Genomic DNA, 17,947 nt, shown 5'->3' on the forward strand with positions numbered 1-17,947 from the left:
TTACCAACCCGGCTGAAACCGGCTCTGGCTCTGAGTACAAATGTCTTGTTTTCATGAGTTTTCAATTAAAATCTTTCACCAAACCTTGGTCACAATTTATGTTCCTAACACTAGCTTAATGATAACTAAGTTATTTCACTAAATTCTTTGTTATATTTAAAGTAATTGAAAGCAACACAGAGCATCTCAAAAGAAATACGGTAACGAAAGGGTTAAAAGAACATTTCAAATTTTTCAGATTTATTGTTGTTGTTGATGTTTTTTTAGCCCCAAGTCAGTCCTGATCTAGCAGACCTATGATCAAAGACATTCCATCGTGACCACCCCCATCTTTTCTCAGACATAGTTCATCTCAAACTACATCATCCAATGTGTCTTCCTTCCCCGTCCATTTATTCTTTTTCCTAAGCTGGGAGGGTGTGATACAGGAGGTATTTGGCTGCTATTTCTAGCAGGTTGGGCTTACACATGCACACAGCAGCTGTCCCAGTCAAGTACTGAAACTCATTTGGGCTACTTTACCCTTTGTACCTTACTTTGAGGTTTTGTATTTATGGCTGAAGCCATCGAAAATATCCTAATATGTTAAGTTGTAAGTTCTATTATTTCAAACCCTGACTGACCACTACTGGTCAAGCAGAGCTATGCAAACTAAGCTGATAATAACTTTGCTCAATTTGAGCCAAGAAGTGTGTTAATGTGGTTAGAGTGGACACAGGTCAAAGTAAGCAGAGCCTACAAAGGTTGCACAACTTGGACGATGAGTGCGTGTGTGTGTGTGTGTTGGCCTAAATGAAAGAGATGTAAGGAGTGATTACACTGAGCAAATGGACAGAAGTGGCAACAACCAACAGTGATGGGGGTTATTCAGGCAGTTGAGGGGAGATATTACAGCTGGAGTGGCAGAAACGGTAAAGAGATCGAATCTAATGAAAGGAGAGGGCCTTTTTTTCTTTATTGGCATGGCTATATAGGCATAGGCATGGCTGTGTGGTTCGAAGTTTTGCTTCCCAACCACACGGTTTCTTCAGTCGTCCCACGACATGGCATTTTGGTTAGGTGCCTTCAACTATGACCTCAGGCTGTTCAAAGCCTTGTGAGTGGATTTCGTAGACAGAAACTAAAAGAAGCCTATCATATAGATGTATATCTATGTGTGTGTGTTTGTATGTGTCTGTCTTTGTGTTTGTGTCTGTCTCCCCCCCCCCAATTCCTTGACAACTGGTGTTGGTTTATATATGTTCCCATAACATAGGTGGCGAGCTGGCAGAAATGTTAGCACGCCGGGCGAAATGCATAGCTGTATTTCGTCTGCCGTTACGTTCTGAGTTCAAATTCCGCCGAGGTCGACTTTGCCTTTCATCCTTTCGGGGTCGATAAATTAAGTACCAGTTACGCACTGGGGTCAATATAATTGACTTAATCCCGTTGTCTGTCCTTGTTTGTCCCCTCTATGTTTAGCCCCTTGTGGGTAGTAAAGAAATATATATATATGTTCCCATAACTTAGGAGTTTAGTAAAAGAGAGAAGTAAAATAGATACCAAACTTTTAAAAAGAAAACAAGTACTGGGCTTAACATGTTTGATTAAAACCCTTCAAGATGGTGCCCCAGCATGGTCACAGTCCAACTGACTGAAACAAAAGATAAAAAAGCTAACAATTTAGTCAGAAGAGGAAGGTTGGTGCTCATCCTTTTGTAGGGTTTCAAGACTAGTCTAGGGTGAAAGGGAAGAAGAACCTCGCATTGGCTCCCTGGTTACTACAATAAAAAACAGTGCATGGTTCTTGGTATCAAAATAGCCTGAAATTTGGGACCTGCTTCCAAGTGTAGATTCTACAAAAGGTACCCAAGGGTCAGGTGGAGGTGTTAAATGAGGTGGTAATGAATTAAGTCCACAACACTGATAATTACTAATTAAGTCTGCTTCATCAGAGCTGACAACTACTCAGTATCAATTCACATGCATTGAAGCTGTCAGTGACTTTTAAAAATGGTTGCATTTTCTTTCTTTTTGTTAATTTTTGAATTGTATTTTAAAATGATAATTTTGTTTGCCTTTTTTTCTTTGCACAATCTATTTTAATTAATTAATTTGGCTTCGTGAAAACAAATTCTTTAATTCTAATTTTTTTTAAATAAGATGTTCTGATAACTTAAATAAAAGTAGTAGTAGTATTAGTAGTAGTAGTAGTAGTAGTAGTAGTAGTAGTAGTAGCGGTAGTCTGAACAGTTAACATGTTAGACAATAGATAATGCTAATCGATCAATGTATGTCTTATTTACCATTGTATGTACATACACGTGTGTGTGTATATATATATATATATATATATATATATATATCAACAATTGAGGGTAAAATTAATTAATTAATCAATTTCACCAAGTGTTCAGTATGTAAAAGGACCATTTAAGGCGAATTCAAAATATTACATTATATAATTAGGGCTTAGTAAAATAAATTACTTTGCCACATACTGAACTTAGTAGAAATAGCAGCCAAAAAAAATTTTTTAGCCATTTCTACTACTTAAAGAAAATTTCTCTCAGATAATGTTTACTCCAGACAGCTCACGAAGGTTTGGAGGTAAATACAGAAAAATATCACAAGTACATAGATCGTTTGTACTTGTGATATTTTTCTGTATTTACCTCCAAACCTTCGTGAGCTGTCTGGAGTAAACATTATCTGAGAGAAATTTTCTTTAAGTAGTAGAAATGGCTAAAAAAATTTTTTTGGCCTGCTATTTCTACTAAGTTCAGTATGTGGCAAAGTAATTTATTTTACTAAGCCCTAATTTTATATATATATATATATATATATATATATACATATACACACACACACATACATACATACAGGGTGTCCATAAAGTCTCTTTACAATTTTAACATTTTATTACAAAGGCAGTTGACAAGATATCTTAACCAGATTTGTTTTATTGTAATAATTGTTTATTAAAGTTTTTTTAACTGTTATTTAATAGACCTCAATATGGGTACCATTAGTTGCTCGAAGCACTTCAAGACGGTACTCGATTTCTTGCCATGTTCACTGTAGGATAGCCTCATCAACAGTGGCAATGGCATTACGAATCCTTTGCTTCAAGTCAGCAATGTCCCGTATCTTTGTTTGATACACGATATCTTTTACATAACCCCATTAAAAAGAAGTCCAAGGGAGTGATATCTGGCGAACGCGGTGGCCGTGGAATTGGCCCATCCCTTCCAATCCATCGGTCTGGAAATGTTCGATTGAGGAACTGACGAACATGCCGTCCCCAATCTGGTCGTGCACCATCTTGCTGGGAACTGATGGTTGGTTGTAAATCAATCAGTTGTGGTGCCACATATTCGGTCAGAAGGTCGAGGTAAACATCTGCAGTACTTGTTGCCTTGTTAAAGAAAAAGGGATCAATTATTCGATTGCACATGATTCCACACCACACATTCACTTTTGGACTATCCCGTTGAAGCTCCCTAGTCACATGGGGGTGTCCTGATCCCCAGATTTTCTCATTGTGTCTGTTTAATTTCCCTGAAACATGAAACATCGCCTCATCACTAAAACAAACTCGCTTGAGGAATGCGTCATCCTCATTTTATAGGGGTTCAGTGAATCAGTTCCCTTCCATCAACAGAGTATCTGAAACACAAAAATTTAATATCAATAAAAACTTTAATAAACAATTATTAAAATAAAACAAATCTGGTTAAAATATCTCATCAACTGCCTTTGTAATAATTTTTTTAAATTGTAAAGAGAATTTATGGACACCCTGTATATATCTATATATAGAGTATGTGTTGAAGACTGAAGTTTATGGTTTACATTTATTTCTTTAGTTAGGATCATTTCAACACTAAATGGAAAATACATTTCATGAATGATCATCTGATCATTTAACACCCATTTTTTAATGCTAGCATGGGTTGGACGATTTAACTGGAACCGGTGGGCCGTAGAGCTACACCCGGCTCCAGTCATCCACTTTGACATGGTCTCTACAGCCAACCACTTGACAAAGTGTCCTGGATACTTTTTATGTGACACCAGCACAGGTGCTTTTAAGGTGAAAAGACCACATGCATCTCTTCAAAATCTCTAAAGTAATTCTTTAGAAACTTTGTCTGAGGAAATGCACCATGGTCTGTCTACATTGTATACTCCATATAGTGTTACACAAATGCAACCAAAGTATCAAATGCAAAACCATAAATCCCACCCTCCAACCTAATATACTGTTACCCCTGGAATTTCAGTCTGCGTAGACAGTTTTCTTTAGGATAAACAGCCTGCCCACACATGCTATGTTAACCAGCATTTACATGATTGCCCAGGAACCAGCTCAGATTTATTAACCCACCCCTATCACACACACACACTCTAAAAAATTTTATTGAAGTTACATATTTTGTTTAATGTATTAATTAGTTAATTAATGTGCTAGTTTAATACTATGTTAATATATTTTATAATTTATGTTAATTTATTGTTTATTAATGTGTTAAGTTTCTGTGCTAATTAGTTTGTGTTTGTTTGTTATTGTGCTAATTGTTGCTGTGTGAATTTATTGTTGTGCTATTTTCTGTATTGTTGTGATAATTAATTTAATGTTGTTGCTAATTTATATATTGCTGTGCTAATTTGTGGCCGTGTCAAGGGATTTCCAACTAGCTCTGCAAATATACTTCATTTAGTCAAGCTTGCTTGGAGTTGCCTCAGTCCATCATGGCATCCATCAAGACCACGCATAATATTTGCAAGACAAGCAGGCCCCAGCATCCAGTCTCCCTCCATCTGTATATGGATAAAATTGTGAAGGAGGGAATTTCTACCTGGTTCTAATTAGTGGATAGGGAAATGACCTTTAGATATAGAGGTCAGCAGTAAATATGAAAATAAGCCATCCTTGACCAATTACAGGTTGCCCTTTGGTAAGGCATAGCACCTAGCAGCCACCTGGCCTAGGGTTTTAGATGTAAACATGGGAAACAACAAGGTGGATATGATGTCTCGGTGAAATAGTCATTCATTGACCAGTGGTACCCATCTTGTGATGCTAGGCAGAGGAACCTCTGTGAGGTCAGTAACTTAAAATCACTGAATTCCTCGAGTTGCTGCTTTCATCTGCAGACCCAGCAACCTTGGATGTTGTTAGTTAACGAAAGGTTTCAGGACACGAATAAAAAAATTAGGCTTTTAATGTTTCATCATCATCATCATCGTTTAGTGTCCGCTTTCCATGCTAGCATGGGTTGGACGGTTCAACTGGGGTCTGGGAAGCCAGAAGGCTGCATCAGGCCCAGTCTGATCTGGAAATGTTTCTACGGCTGGATGCCCTTCCTAATGCCAACCACTCTGTGAGTGTAGTGGTATCACAGCTACAATTTCCATTGATTTTAATTATTTCAACAAGGCTTGGCTGTGTGGTAAGAAGTGTGCTTCTCAACCATGTAGTTCCAAGTTCAGTCCTACTGCATGGTACCTTGGATTAATGTTTTCTTCAATAGCCCAGGGCTGACTAAAGCCTTGCGAGTGGATGTGGTAGACGGAAACTGAAAACGCCCATCATGTGTGTGTGTTGTCCTCTACCAACATGCAACAACTGGTGCTGGTTTGTTTGCGTCCCCATGATCTAGTGGTTTGGCATGAGAAACTGGTAACATAAGGACTGGGTTGATTTACTCAACTAAACCCTTCAAGGTGGTGCCCCAGCTGGGCTGCAGTCCAACAAGGGAAGCAAATAAAAGGCAAAAGGCAAAATGTAACTAAAGAGAGTCAAGACTATTGAAAAGGTTGCAAGACGCAACGAAAATTTTAGGACAATAAAAATAAGAAATAAGTGGAAATTTTACCGATGAGTGCGTTAAATTATAAAGCACAAACAGAAAATGACTCTCCCCAGACAGAATATGCTTCAACACACAAACTCATATAAAGAATCTTGCAATCCAAAAACGAAATAGAATATAACTAATAATTGTGAAATTAACAAGGTATATACGTTAGCGTATTTGTTGCATTTACTTCATTAAATTCTAATGAGCGATGCACATATGCCTCAACAGCCCCATAACAAATACAAACATAACATTTGAACACGTGAGAAGTACAATGGACAATTTCTCTACTCTAAATTATTGTCTTAGATTGAGAAGTGGCATTGAGTGAGTTTCCTTTGAAAATGTTGGCTGGTGTTACTTGTTGTTGTTTTCATATTCTGAAAGAGAAAAAAGAAAAAACTGTTTTTACTATATACAACGCAGCTACTATTAAAAGAATGAAAGAGAATTTCTAGATTTTTTTTTGTCAGATGTGTGGCCCATGTGAATCTAAGTAAGCCACAAGCTAACTTAATCTTAGCTATCTGTCATCTTATCCAGCACAATATTAGACTAGTGTCGTTTGGGTATAAAACGTAGTGTGTGGTTATTGTTTGTGGATAGAGAGTGATACCTATTTCTTTACTGCCCACAAGGGGCCAAACACAGAGGCGACAAACAAGGACAGACAGACGAATTAAGTCGATCATATCAACCCCAGTGTGCAAATGGTACTTAATTTATCGACCCGTAAAGGATGAAAGGCAAAGTCGACCTCGGCGGAATTTGAACTCAGAACATAACAGCAGACGAAATACGGCTACGCATTTCGCCCGGTATGCTAACATTTCTGCCAGCTCACCGCCTTTAGAGAGTGATACCAGGGAATACAAGGGAGCCTCTACGTGCTAGAAATAGCAGCCAAATCTCTCTTAAATCTCACTATTGATTTAAAAAGAAAAGGTCATTGGATATTGTAACTTGAAATACCCATTAGTCCATCAGCCCTGATCCAGTAAATTTATAATCAAAGATAAACCATCCAGTCTTTTTTTAAATGGTGGGAGTGTAATGTGAAGGACACTTGGCTATTATTTCTAGTAGTTCATATGACCATAAAAGTTCCCTTTTTAAAATGGTTGTTGTTTATGAGAATGTGGATATGGATATCACATTGTATGTAGCTTCTCTCTCTTGGGGTGGATTTTTGGTGGTGTTTACTTTATATCACACTTTGTGATCAATAGTGCAGGTTTGGCTGTGTGGTCAGAAGTTTGCTCCCCAAGCACATAGTTCTGGGCTCAGTCCCACTGTATGGCACCTTGGGCAAGTGTCTTCTACTATAGCCTCAGGCTGACCAAAGTCGTGTGAGTGGATTTGGTAGACGGAAACTGAAAGAAGCCAGTCGTATATATAATATATATATGTGTGTGTGTGTGTGTGTGTGTATATATGTTTGTGTGTCTGCATTTGTCCCCCCCCCCCAAACATCGCTTGACAACTGATGCTGGTGTGTTTATGTCCCTGTAATTTAGCAGTTCGGCAAAAGAGACCGATAGAATAAGTACTAGGCTTACAAAGAATAAGTCCTGGGGGTCGATTTTCTCGACTAAAGGCGGTGCTCCAGCATGGCCACAGTCACATGACCGAAACAAGTAAAATCGTATTATTACACCAATGTGAAATTCAAAACTAGAAGTGATAAATCTGCTATAATTGGGACAGCAGACTTGTAGACTAGACGTATGACATGTAGATTAGAGGTCAGTCGAAATTAGGACTTGATCAGTGAAGGGTCAAGAACAAGGGTTTTATGAGTGCATGTTCCTAATATTTTCTAGTTATCTTTTTAATGTGCTCTGAATTTGAATATGCTAATTATTGTGTTGTAATTTCTTTTTTGCTGTCTGTTTTTTTGCTGATATTCTCTTTGAGTTATTTATTCTTTAAACAGTTTTTAGTTTTCTGTGTCAACCATTGTACACTCTTGTACATTTATTTAATGATTTTTCTCATCTCTGCTTCAGCAAATACAGGTAAATAAGGCTATGCTTTGCTGATGAGGTTGTAATAACACTAAAACATGTTAAGAGTTGTCTTTACCAAAATAATGAAACAAAAGAGTATTGTTTGTTGACATTGTTTTGCAATTAATTTTTTGATGTTCTTTGCATTGGATTTATCAACTCTTATTCGGTGGTTTTCAAACAGAAAAATACCAGGGCCCTCCCCAAATTGGCACCTCTCCCTTCCAAAATTGGCACACTTCCATACCATTGTTTTTTCACCCTTGTGTTTTAAGAAGTTTGAAAATTTGGAAACTGTCTTAATTTTTATTAAACATGGCAATTTGTGTTTCCAACCTTCAATCTTCATGGCCCACCCTCAGCCCTGACAAACATTGCACTAACTTAATATATTCTAAATCATTTATTAAGCAAGTAAAAGAAACCTGTTTGTATATTATAAAGTCATCATCATCATTGTTTAGCGTCCGCTTTCCATGCTAGCATGGGTTGGACGGTTCAACTGGGGTCTGGGAAGGCAGAAGGCTGCACCAGGCCCAGTCTGATCTGGCATGGTTTCTACGGCTGGATGCCCTTGAGTGTAGTGGGTGCTTTTTATATGCCACTGGCACAGGTGCCAGACGAGGGTGGCAATGGCCACGATCGGATGGTGCTTTTTACGTGCCACCGGCACGGAGGCCAGTCGGGGTAGCACTGGCAATGGCTAAAAACTTAGACTTTTAACTACTACCACAAACGCCAGACAAGTGAGCCTCTATATGGACACTATATCTGCTAGAACTAGCAGCCAACTTTCAGATACCATATTGTCTAAAGAATGGAAGGACACATTGAATATACAGAAAAGCAGGATGACCATGACTAGAAAGTCTTTGATTATAGGATTTTTAAGCAGCAACACCACTCCCTGCTGGCACACATACACTTTATTTTGATTCTTGTCATAGTGTGATTGTTATCAACTGCTTTGTAGTGTTGAAGATGTCCTGTAGATGTTCTTGGTTTCAGGATGTTATCGGAGAGGGTAAAATTCAAAAGGATTAGGGCATTATACCCAAGGCCTTGCAATGCTAAAGGAACCTACTGATGGCATGTAAACTTACTCCGGTGTCATGCAAATGGCACCCATGCCAGTGGCATGTACAAGCACCCGTTACACTCTCGGAATGGTTGACATTAGGAAGGGCATCCAGCCGTAGAAAACCATGCCAAGTCAGACTGGAGTCTGGTGCAGCCTTCCAGTGTGCCAGCCCAGTCAAACCATCCAACCCATGCCAGCATGGACAATGCCGTTCCCACTGTTTAATTAGTGATCTATTAACGATCTAAGATAGTGTAGTGATGGCTAGGTTGATTTGGAAACCAGATATTTAACCAAGAGTTTGGTGGATCTCATCCTTTTAACAGTAGCATCTAGTGTTCCATGGGCAATATGTATAAAGCTGGCTCTGCTGTTGTAAAGAACAGATGAGGGATCTGCAGCCCCTTGCTGAACAATCTACAGAGATGATTTGTTTATAGGGATTAAATGTTTGTGATACTGGAAAGACTCAGAGATCATGGAAAGCGTATTCCCACCAGACATAATTCACTCAATCATTCAGATCTAGAATTGTAATTAGCTCTACCTTTTATCTCAATACATTTAGAAACTGAAGGGGTAGTTGAAATCTCACCTTCAGTACTCTGCAGAAGAAAGAGATGTATTTTATGTCTGGCTGAGAAATATAACATTCCAATGCATCTTATTAAGCAAAAACTTGAAATTCTGACTGTGTGTAGACATATGAACAAATTTCTCTAGGCAAATTCTAGTAGCAGAATAGATGACCACACACACTATTCCAAACAAACTATTGACTATAGATACCTAACAACATGATACTGTAGTAATTTCTTCTCTTTGTAGAGAATATATGATGTATTATTACTTCATCATATACTTACTACCACTATTTCTCAGATAGTAGTCTCTCTCATCTGTTATGAATGAGAAACAGACTGGTCATTTCTACACAGATATCCCCCATCTACCCATCAACAGCTCACGAATCCTCCACTGCCCATACTCCAGCTGTTATTACTTGACCGAAGCTGACCTTTAACCCGTTAGTATTTAAACCGGCCATATCTGGCCAAAGTAGTTAATCTGTTTTGTGTTCAAACTGACCAGATCCAGGCTCTCACACCTACCCTACAATGTTATTCTACATTAGGTAATTACACCATCAACATCTTGAGGATATGAGATAATGCATGATTAATTCAAATCAATGTGAATCAATAAGCATTACATTTGATAGAATAATCAGAACACTAAAGGGTTAAAAATTGCTAATTCATCATATTCTGTGCTTAACATTCCCAAAAACCCCTGCCAGGTCCTGCAAGTTCTGTTATATATTTTTATTACTTGAAATATTGTATGTAGCAGTAAAGTCTTAGTAGTAACTGAATGAATCTTTATCTTTGAACATTATATGTGTGTGTGTGTGTGTGTATAAACAAAAAATGGGTGTAAATGCTCAATAAAACTAAGGGAATTATTGTAATGTTTTTACACAAAGAGACAAAAACAAATTTTCATTTAAATAATTGTGAATATAAATGTATACATACATACATATACACACACACACAGGTACAATGTTGATTATTTTGGAACCTTTGGTTCCAAAGCTTCTCTAAGTTATTGATTTTTTCCGAACTAGTGTTGGCCACCTTGGTCAACACACTCTAAATTAAATATTAAATTTACCTAAATAATTAAATGAAATACAGATACCTGTACATTAGAGCACATAATATGAAGTTCTGGACCATTAGTGTCCAAACAGAAAATTAGTGGTTGGCATTGTACCAGTGTGTTTTGTGTGTGTATATTAGATAGATTGTGTATAAGTGTATGTTTATAATGTATGTATAATGTAAATGTGTTTCCCTTCTTTCAGACTTATGCTGCTGAAGGCAGGTTTACATTCACATCTCATTTAGCAGGTGAACATTTAGTATGTCTTCACTCCAATTCCTCTGCTTGGTTTTCCAGTGGTCAGTTGGTAAGTCCTATCAATTTTCTTTTATTTTTTTTTTATTCTTTGTTGTTTTTGTTTCTCCTTTTATTTCTTTTTCCCCATTTTCCTTTTTCCCGTCTCCACTTCCTTTTATGGTAATCTGACAGAATTGCTAGCATGTTGGGCAAAATGCTTAGCATTTCTTCTGGCCCTTTATGTACTAAGGTCAAGCCCTTTCAGGGTCCTCTTTGCCTTTCATTCTTTTGGAGTCAACAAAATAAAGTTCCTAGTCAAATACGGGGGTTGATGTAATTGATTTACCCCTTCCCCTAAAAATTGCTGGCTTTGTGTTAAAATTTGAAGCCACTATTATTATTATTATTATTATTATTATATGTTTGACTTTTGCTTTACATTTGTACAAGTTGGCTCCAAGTCTCACCCAGAGACCTCAAGAGACAACAAGTTGGAAGTTCATGTTGGTGTTATGCCTAGGGTGCCATGTATTTGGTTTTGTACTTAGTGTTGTACTAGTGAATGCCTAAAAAACAATACGAAAATTATGTTTGTTTTAAAACTTGAGATTACAAAGAAAGTATTTTGTGTAGGATATGAGCAGTTCCCATGAGCACTATCTTTTGAATTTCTGCCATTTAGGGGTTTCCTGGTATCTGAGTTAGGTAGCAATCAGCCCCTTTTGCTATCATTCCCAGGGCACCTATGACAACAAGTATTGTTTTAGTTTTCAGGTTCCACATTTTGCTGATTTCTATTTCCAGATTTTATATTTGCTCAGTTTCTATTATTATTATTATTAGTGCTGTGTGTGATTAGTGTTGGCCACACCTCCTTTTCATTCTTTTGGGGTCAACAAAGGAACAGTCAATCTCTGTTACCTTCTTAGTTACATTCTAAAGTTATACTGACCCATAAAGGCCGGTTTCATTGTATAGATTCCCCACCTGGATGGGATGTCGGTCTGTTGCAGGATTACTCACTTTTGCCAGCTGAGTGGAATGGGAGCAATGTGAAATAAAGTTTTTTTGCTCAAGAACACTTGTTGCCCAGTCCAGGAATCAAAACCACACTCTTACGATCATGTGATAAATGCGTACACACACAATGGGCTTCTATACAGTTTCCTTCTATCAAATTCCACTTACAAGGCATTGATGAAACCAAGACTAGTAAAAGATACTTTTTTTTTTTAAGTGCCTGCAGTGAGATTGAACCCCAAAAGTGTGTGGTTGCAGTGTTAGTTTCTTAACCACACCGCCATGACTCATCCTTGCAAAATTGTTGACTTTGCAAATAGTAAAAAAAAAGCCAAACCCCCCAAAAACCAATTCTGTTCTTAAAATACTGACAAGGTTTGTTGTGTCTTTTCAGAGGGTCCATCTTGACATCCAGGTTGGTGAACATGCCATTGATTATACACAGATTCAAACAAAAGATAAGTTGAGTGAGCTGGAACTTCGAATTCGGCAATTGTTGGATCAAGTGGAACAGGTTACTAAAGAACAAAATTACCAACGGGTGAGTATCTCGTATGATTGGCTCTGGTGTGAGTCTCTCTCTAATGTGTAACTCAGGTCTGAGTACCAAACCAAAGAGTGTCTTGGTATCTCTCTAGCACTTTTACTTGTTTGATTCATTCAAGAAACAACCAAGTTTCTTTCTTTTACACAGTTCAGCCTATACAAGTTGATGTATGAAAGCGAAAATAGGAATTTTGGAAAGAAATATCTATAAATCATCATCATCATTGTTTAGCGTCCGCTTTCCATGCTAGCATGAGTTGGACGGTTCAACTGGGGTCTGGGAAGCCAGAAGGCTGCACCAGGCCCAGTCTGATCTGACAATGGCTGGATGCCCTTCCTAACGCCAACCACTCCGTGAGTGTAGTGGGTGCTTTTACGTGCCAGACAAGGCTGGCAAACGACCACGATCGGATGGTGCTTTTCACATGCCACCGGCACAGGGACCAGGCGAGGCTGGCAACAGCCACGATCGGATGGTGCTTTTTATGTGCCACCGGCATGAGGCTAGTCAGGGCGGCGTTGGCAACGGCCATGTTCGGATGGTTCTCTTACGTACCACCGGCACTGGTATCACAGCTGCAATTTCCATGTGGTTTTTAAACATCAAGAAGCTATGGAAGTCTATCAGGTAAAAAAAGAAAATGGTTGAGGACCACTGCTTTAAATACTGAATCCAAATCTTGCCAAGGCCAGCTGTGTCTTTCATCCTTTCCCCACTCCACAATAAATAAAAGAAAAAGATTCAAGCCTTGTGCAGATGGTAGGAAATTATTCTTGTGTATATTCTCCAGTGGGTTGCTAGAACTGTCAGAACAAGGAATAAAATACTTTGCAGTTTTCAGCTGGGTCTCTCTCTGTACTCAGAGCCAAAATCCAACTGTGGCCACCACCTTAAAGTATTCCGTCAATTGAATCCATCCCAGTACTTACTTTTAAAGTCCAGTTCGTATTCTGTCGGTCATTTCAGCCAAACCACCCAAGTTGCAAGGCTGTAAACAAACTACTACTAGTTATCAAGCAGTGCAGGAGGACAAACACACACACAAACATATGTTAGGTTGCCATACATTTTCTGTCTATCAAATTCACTCACAAGGCTTTGGTTGGTCTGTGGCTTTAGTAATGACACTTGCCCAAGGTGCCGTACAGTGGGACTGAACCCAAAATCAAATGTTTGCAAAGTAAGCTTCTTTACTACTCATTTTTCTTTTTATGTTTGTGTAAGATTCTTTCTAATTCATTAACCCTTTCGTTACCAACCCGGCTGAAACCGGCTCTAGCTCGAGTACAAATGTCTTGTTTTCATAAATGTTGAATTAAAATCTTCCACCAAACCTTAGTCACACTTTATGTTCCTAACACTAGCTTAATGATAACTAAGTTATTTTACTAAATTCTTTGTTATATTTAAAGTAACTGAAAGAAACGCAGAGCATCTCAAAATAAATACAGCAACAAAAGGGTTAAGGGCCACGTGAACTGCATTGTTGGGTCAGAGTGAAACTTATTTTATTGTCAGACAAGAGTTATGTACCTTCCTCTGCAACGCACACCACAAACTTCTGGCTGTGGTAAGAGTTGATCTTGTAACCATGTAGTTAGTATAGAGGGACCCCTTAATCTTAAGCCATGATGCCAGCCTCATTTATTTTTTGTCTACTAGTAAAACGGCAGCGAAACAATACTACCATCGTGGTTGCCCTCATTGTAGCCTCACAGAAAATAGAACAAATTATGCTCAGCATCACATTGCAGGATAAGAAAAACCAAAGCCTGACTACGACAGCATGTGAGGGTCAATGACATCATAAGACCCATCAAGGAGATCGAATACAGGTGGGCTAAGCACATCGGGCGACCGAAGGACAAGAGATGGACAATCAGGGCGATGGAATGGGATACCAAGATTGTTCTATTATAGCTTAAATATAGCCATTTTCCATTGATATTTTGTATTAGTATTTTTCATTGATAAAATATATTCGTAGTTTTCATTGTTAAAAGAATTTTCCATTTGTTTATTATTAGTTTAGTCAATGACACGATTTTTGAAAGCTAAGTAAACCTTTTTATTAAAGTTATTTTAATAATTTATGTTATTTTGTATTATATTGGATACTATATTACTAAAAGGGTTAATAATTTGATTGTATAAGTATTTAGTTGTTGAAGATATGTATTTCATTATTAGATTATAACTATACGGTTTTTGTAAGTTACTAATTGGCCAACGAGATATATTGATCGTTAAATAGTTATACGGTTTTTTTAAAGATAGGTTATACGTTTATAATTTGCTTTTTCATCTTTAATTTTTTAATATATTTCATAAATAATAATGGAATAATTAATTTATTTAGTTTTCATTATACGTATATATATTTATTGATAGAGAAAATTTTAGATCTTAATTATTATATTTATTGATAATAATTTAGTTATTATTCTGAAATATTTTATAATTATTAGATTTGAACTTAAATTTAAAAATATGAATAGTGATTATTTTTTTTGTTAAATAATTTGGTAATTAGATATTGACTATAACTTAGATTAGGTTATTCGTGAGTTTATTAGGTTTTTATAGCCATTTTATATCTTGATAGATAAATACATTTTCTATCTATTCTTACCTTAAAAATTAATATTTAACATTATAATTGGATTGTATGACATAATCCTAATCGTTAAAGTTTCTAATTTGATAGTTTTTTATAAGAAAAATTATTTTATTTATTTCTTAAAAAATATTGTTTAAATATATTTGCTTATTTATTTAACTATTATCTTTAACCTGAAGATTGACTATGATTATAATTTGAATTTTTAATTGAATTTAAATTATTGTAATTCGAATTGGGTTATGGCCATGAAACATATGTAGTGGTTTTACTTATATTAAACTTTTTAATACCTTTTTGATAGTTATATATAAAAAAAGGGGGAAAAAATATATAAATATTAAAAAATTAAAAGTTTAAAAATTTATAAATTCAAAATTTTAAAAATATAAAAAAATATAAGTATTTATAAATAAAATAAAAATTTTAGATTAAAATAATTTAATTTTAAATTTTATATATTTTGTATATTATATTAATTATATTTATTTTTATGTTTTGGTTTATGTTTTTCACTGTTTGATTTGCCTAATAGTAGTTTTATCTCTAATTTAATTTTATATATATATATATATATATTTATTTGTGTGTGTGTGTGTGTGTTTGTCCTCCACCACTGCTTGACAGGTTTGTTTATGTACCTGTAACTTAGCAGTTCAGCAAAAGAGACTGGTAGAATAAGTAGTAGGCTTTAAAAGGATTAGTACTGGCATTGATTCATTGGACTAAAATTCTTCAAAGCAGTGCCCCAGCATGGCCACAGTCTACTGGCTGAAATAGATACAAGATGAAAGATAAATTTCTGCCTCCTGGTTTGTCATGAATTAACCCTTTAGCATTTAAACCTACCATATCTGGCCACAATATTCTACCTACTGGCCATATCTGGACTCTCATAGCAACCTTACAGTATCATTCTAAAATCAGCAGTAATTCTTCAAAATCTCAAAGCTACTACATAATGCATAATCATCATCGGTTAGCGTCCGCTTTCCATGCTAGCATGGGTTGTACGGTTCAACTGGGGTCTGGGAAGCCAGAAGGCTGCACCAGGCCCAGTCTGATCTGGCAGTGTTTCTACAGCTAGATGCCCTTCCTAATGCCAACCACTCCGTGAGTGTAGTGGGTGCTTTTTATGTGCCACTGAAACAGGTGCCAGACGAGGCTGGCAAACGGCCACGTTCGGATGGTTCTCTTACGTGCCCCCGGCACTGGTATCACAGCTACAATTTCCATTGATGTTGATCGCTTTCGATTTTGATTCTGATTTCTGATTTCTCACTTGCCTCAACAGATCTTCACAAGTAGAGTTTTGTGTCCCAAGAAGGGAAGGTATGCATAAATGGACCGGCTACATCCCAGGCAGGGGCCACGGGTTTTGGTCTCACTAGTCCTGCCGGGTCTTCTCACGCACAGCATACTTCCATAGGTCTCGGTCTCTAGTCATTTCCTCGGTGAGACCTAAAGTTCGAAGGTCGTGCTTCACCACCTCGTCCCAGGTTTTCCTGACTAATACAAAACATGTGAATAAATAAGCATTACTTTTGACAGAGATTACTTTGAATGCTTAAAGAATTAAATTTCTTTTTTGCTCCTTCTAATTGCAGTTTCGTGAAGAAAGGTTCCGAATGACCAGTGAAAGCACCAATCAGAGAGTTTTATGGTGGTCTATTGCTCAAACCATTATCCTTATAATAACAGGGTTCTGGCAGATGAGACACTTAAAGAGTTTCTTTGAGGCTAAGAAACTTGTTTAATTCTGTTTTCATCATGGAAAAAAAAAAACCTTTATGAACATTTTTTTAAAATTTTTTTTTTAATTATTTTTTAATGAACTTAATTTTACTAAATTATTTAAATATTTTAACCCTTAGTATTGGAAGAGTTAATTTGTTTTTTGTTTGTTTATTTATATATTTTTGTTTTTGTTTCCTGATCTGATCCTCTTCCTCCTCCTCCTCCTCATACCATCATTGTACATTTTCTCAAACATCTCTGTTGTAACACACGATGCCAACAAGGAGTCAAAAAAAAAAAGTTTCCCCCATTTTTTCATAGTTGGTCTGAGAAAAGAAAAAAAAATGAATTTCAAAAATAAAAATAAAAATGTTTTTCAGGGTTTTTCTTTTCCTTTCTTTTCTTTTGGAATTATCTCAACAGACAACAAAAGGTTTCACATTTATTGTTTAGCCCCAGGCCAACCTGTTCCAGCTGATCAGTGATCAAAAGTGCTCCAGCTATGACCATCCTGAGTTTTTATTTTCTGGCAGAGTGTATCTTGGACTATTTTACACCAGAGGTACCAATGTGAGTGTGATTTGACTGCAGTCATTAAAAAAAAGAGGATGGACACGGATTGTATAGACAATAAAAAGACAGGATGGTCATAGTTGGAACATCTTTGATTAGTCGACCTTCAACTAAACTACTAACAAAGTTTCTTGATGGTTCATACATTATTTTATGGTTTACGCAATTGTTCATTTTTAGACACAGCTTGGTTGGTCCAAAATGGAGTGGCTCTCCTTTTTTCTTTAACTGTAATCTGTCCAGTAGTTTTTTTGATAAAGAATGTACCATAAAGGCTGGATTTAAATTTGGCATGTTTGGTGTCACATGATAGTGAAAATTGACCTTAATTCTTGGATTCTGTAGGCATTGCTGGAAGGTGCTGAGTCTTTTTAAAAACATATATGGCCCCTGCCATTGCATACTTCATCCAGCCAGGCTCATCAACCGTCTTCAGCATCTCAACACAACCAGCAGCATTAATTCTAAGACCCTGTGAAAAGATGCGAGATGACATGGCAGTCCTTTGTTACTCATCACTCATAAAAACCATCATTTGTTGGAAACTTGGTGAGCATCACTCAGGGGATGTCAGACTAATCTGCACAGAAGAATCTGTCATTTCTCCTG

The 17,947-nt window shown here is 36.8% G+C and overlaps 1 protein-coding gene across 2 annotated transcripts in view; it reads left to right on the forward strand.

Annotated features, from left to right (window-relative positions):
* LOC115223192 (transmembrane emp24 domain-containing protein eca) overlaps positions 1–17,140 on the forward strand; it is a 34,282-nt gene extending 17,142 nt beyond the window's left edge. For both annotated transcript variants that reach the window (XM_029793640.2, XM_029793642.2), the window contains exons 3-5: positions 10,807–10,911; positions 12,256–12,402; positions 16,636–17,140. In XM_029793640.2, the coding sequence (XP_029649500.1) occupies positions 10,807–10,911; positions 12,256–12,402; positions 16,636–16,785 (402 nt within the window). In that variant the 3' untranslated portion in view covers positions 16,786–17,140. The remainder of the gene's footprint in view (positions 1–10,806; positions 10,912–12,255; positions 12,403–16,635) is intronic.
* Positions 17,141–17,947: the final 807 nt, after the last annotated feature.

This window comes from Octopus sinensis, linkage group LG22 (genome assembly GCF_006345805.1).
Source record: "Octopus sinensis linkage group LG22, ASM634580v1, whole genome shotgun sequence".
Taxonomy (NCBI): Eukaryota; Metazoa; Mollusca; class Cephalopoda; order Octopoda; family Octopodidae; genus Octopus; species Octopus sinensis.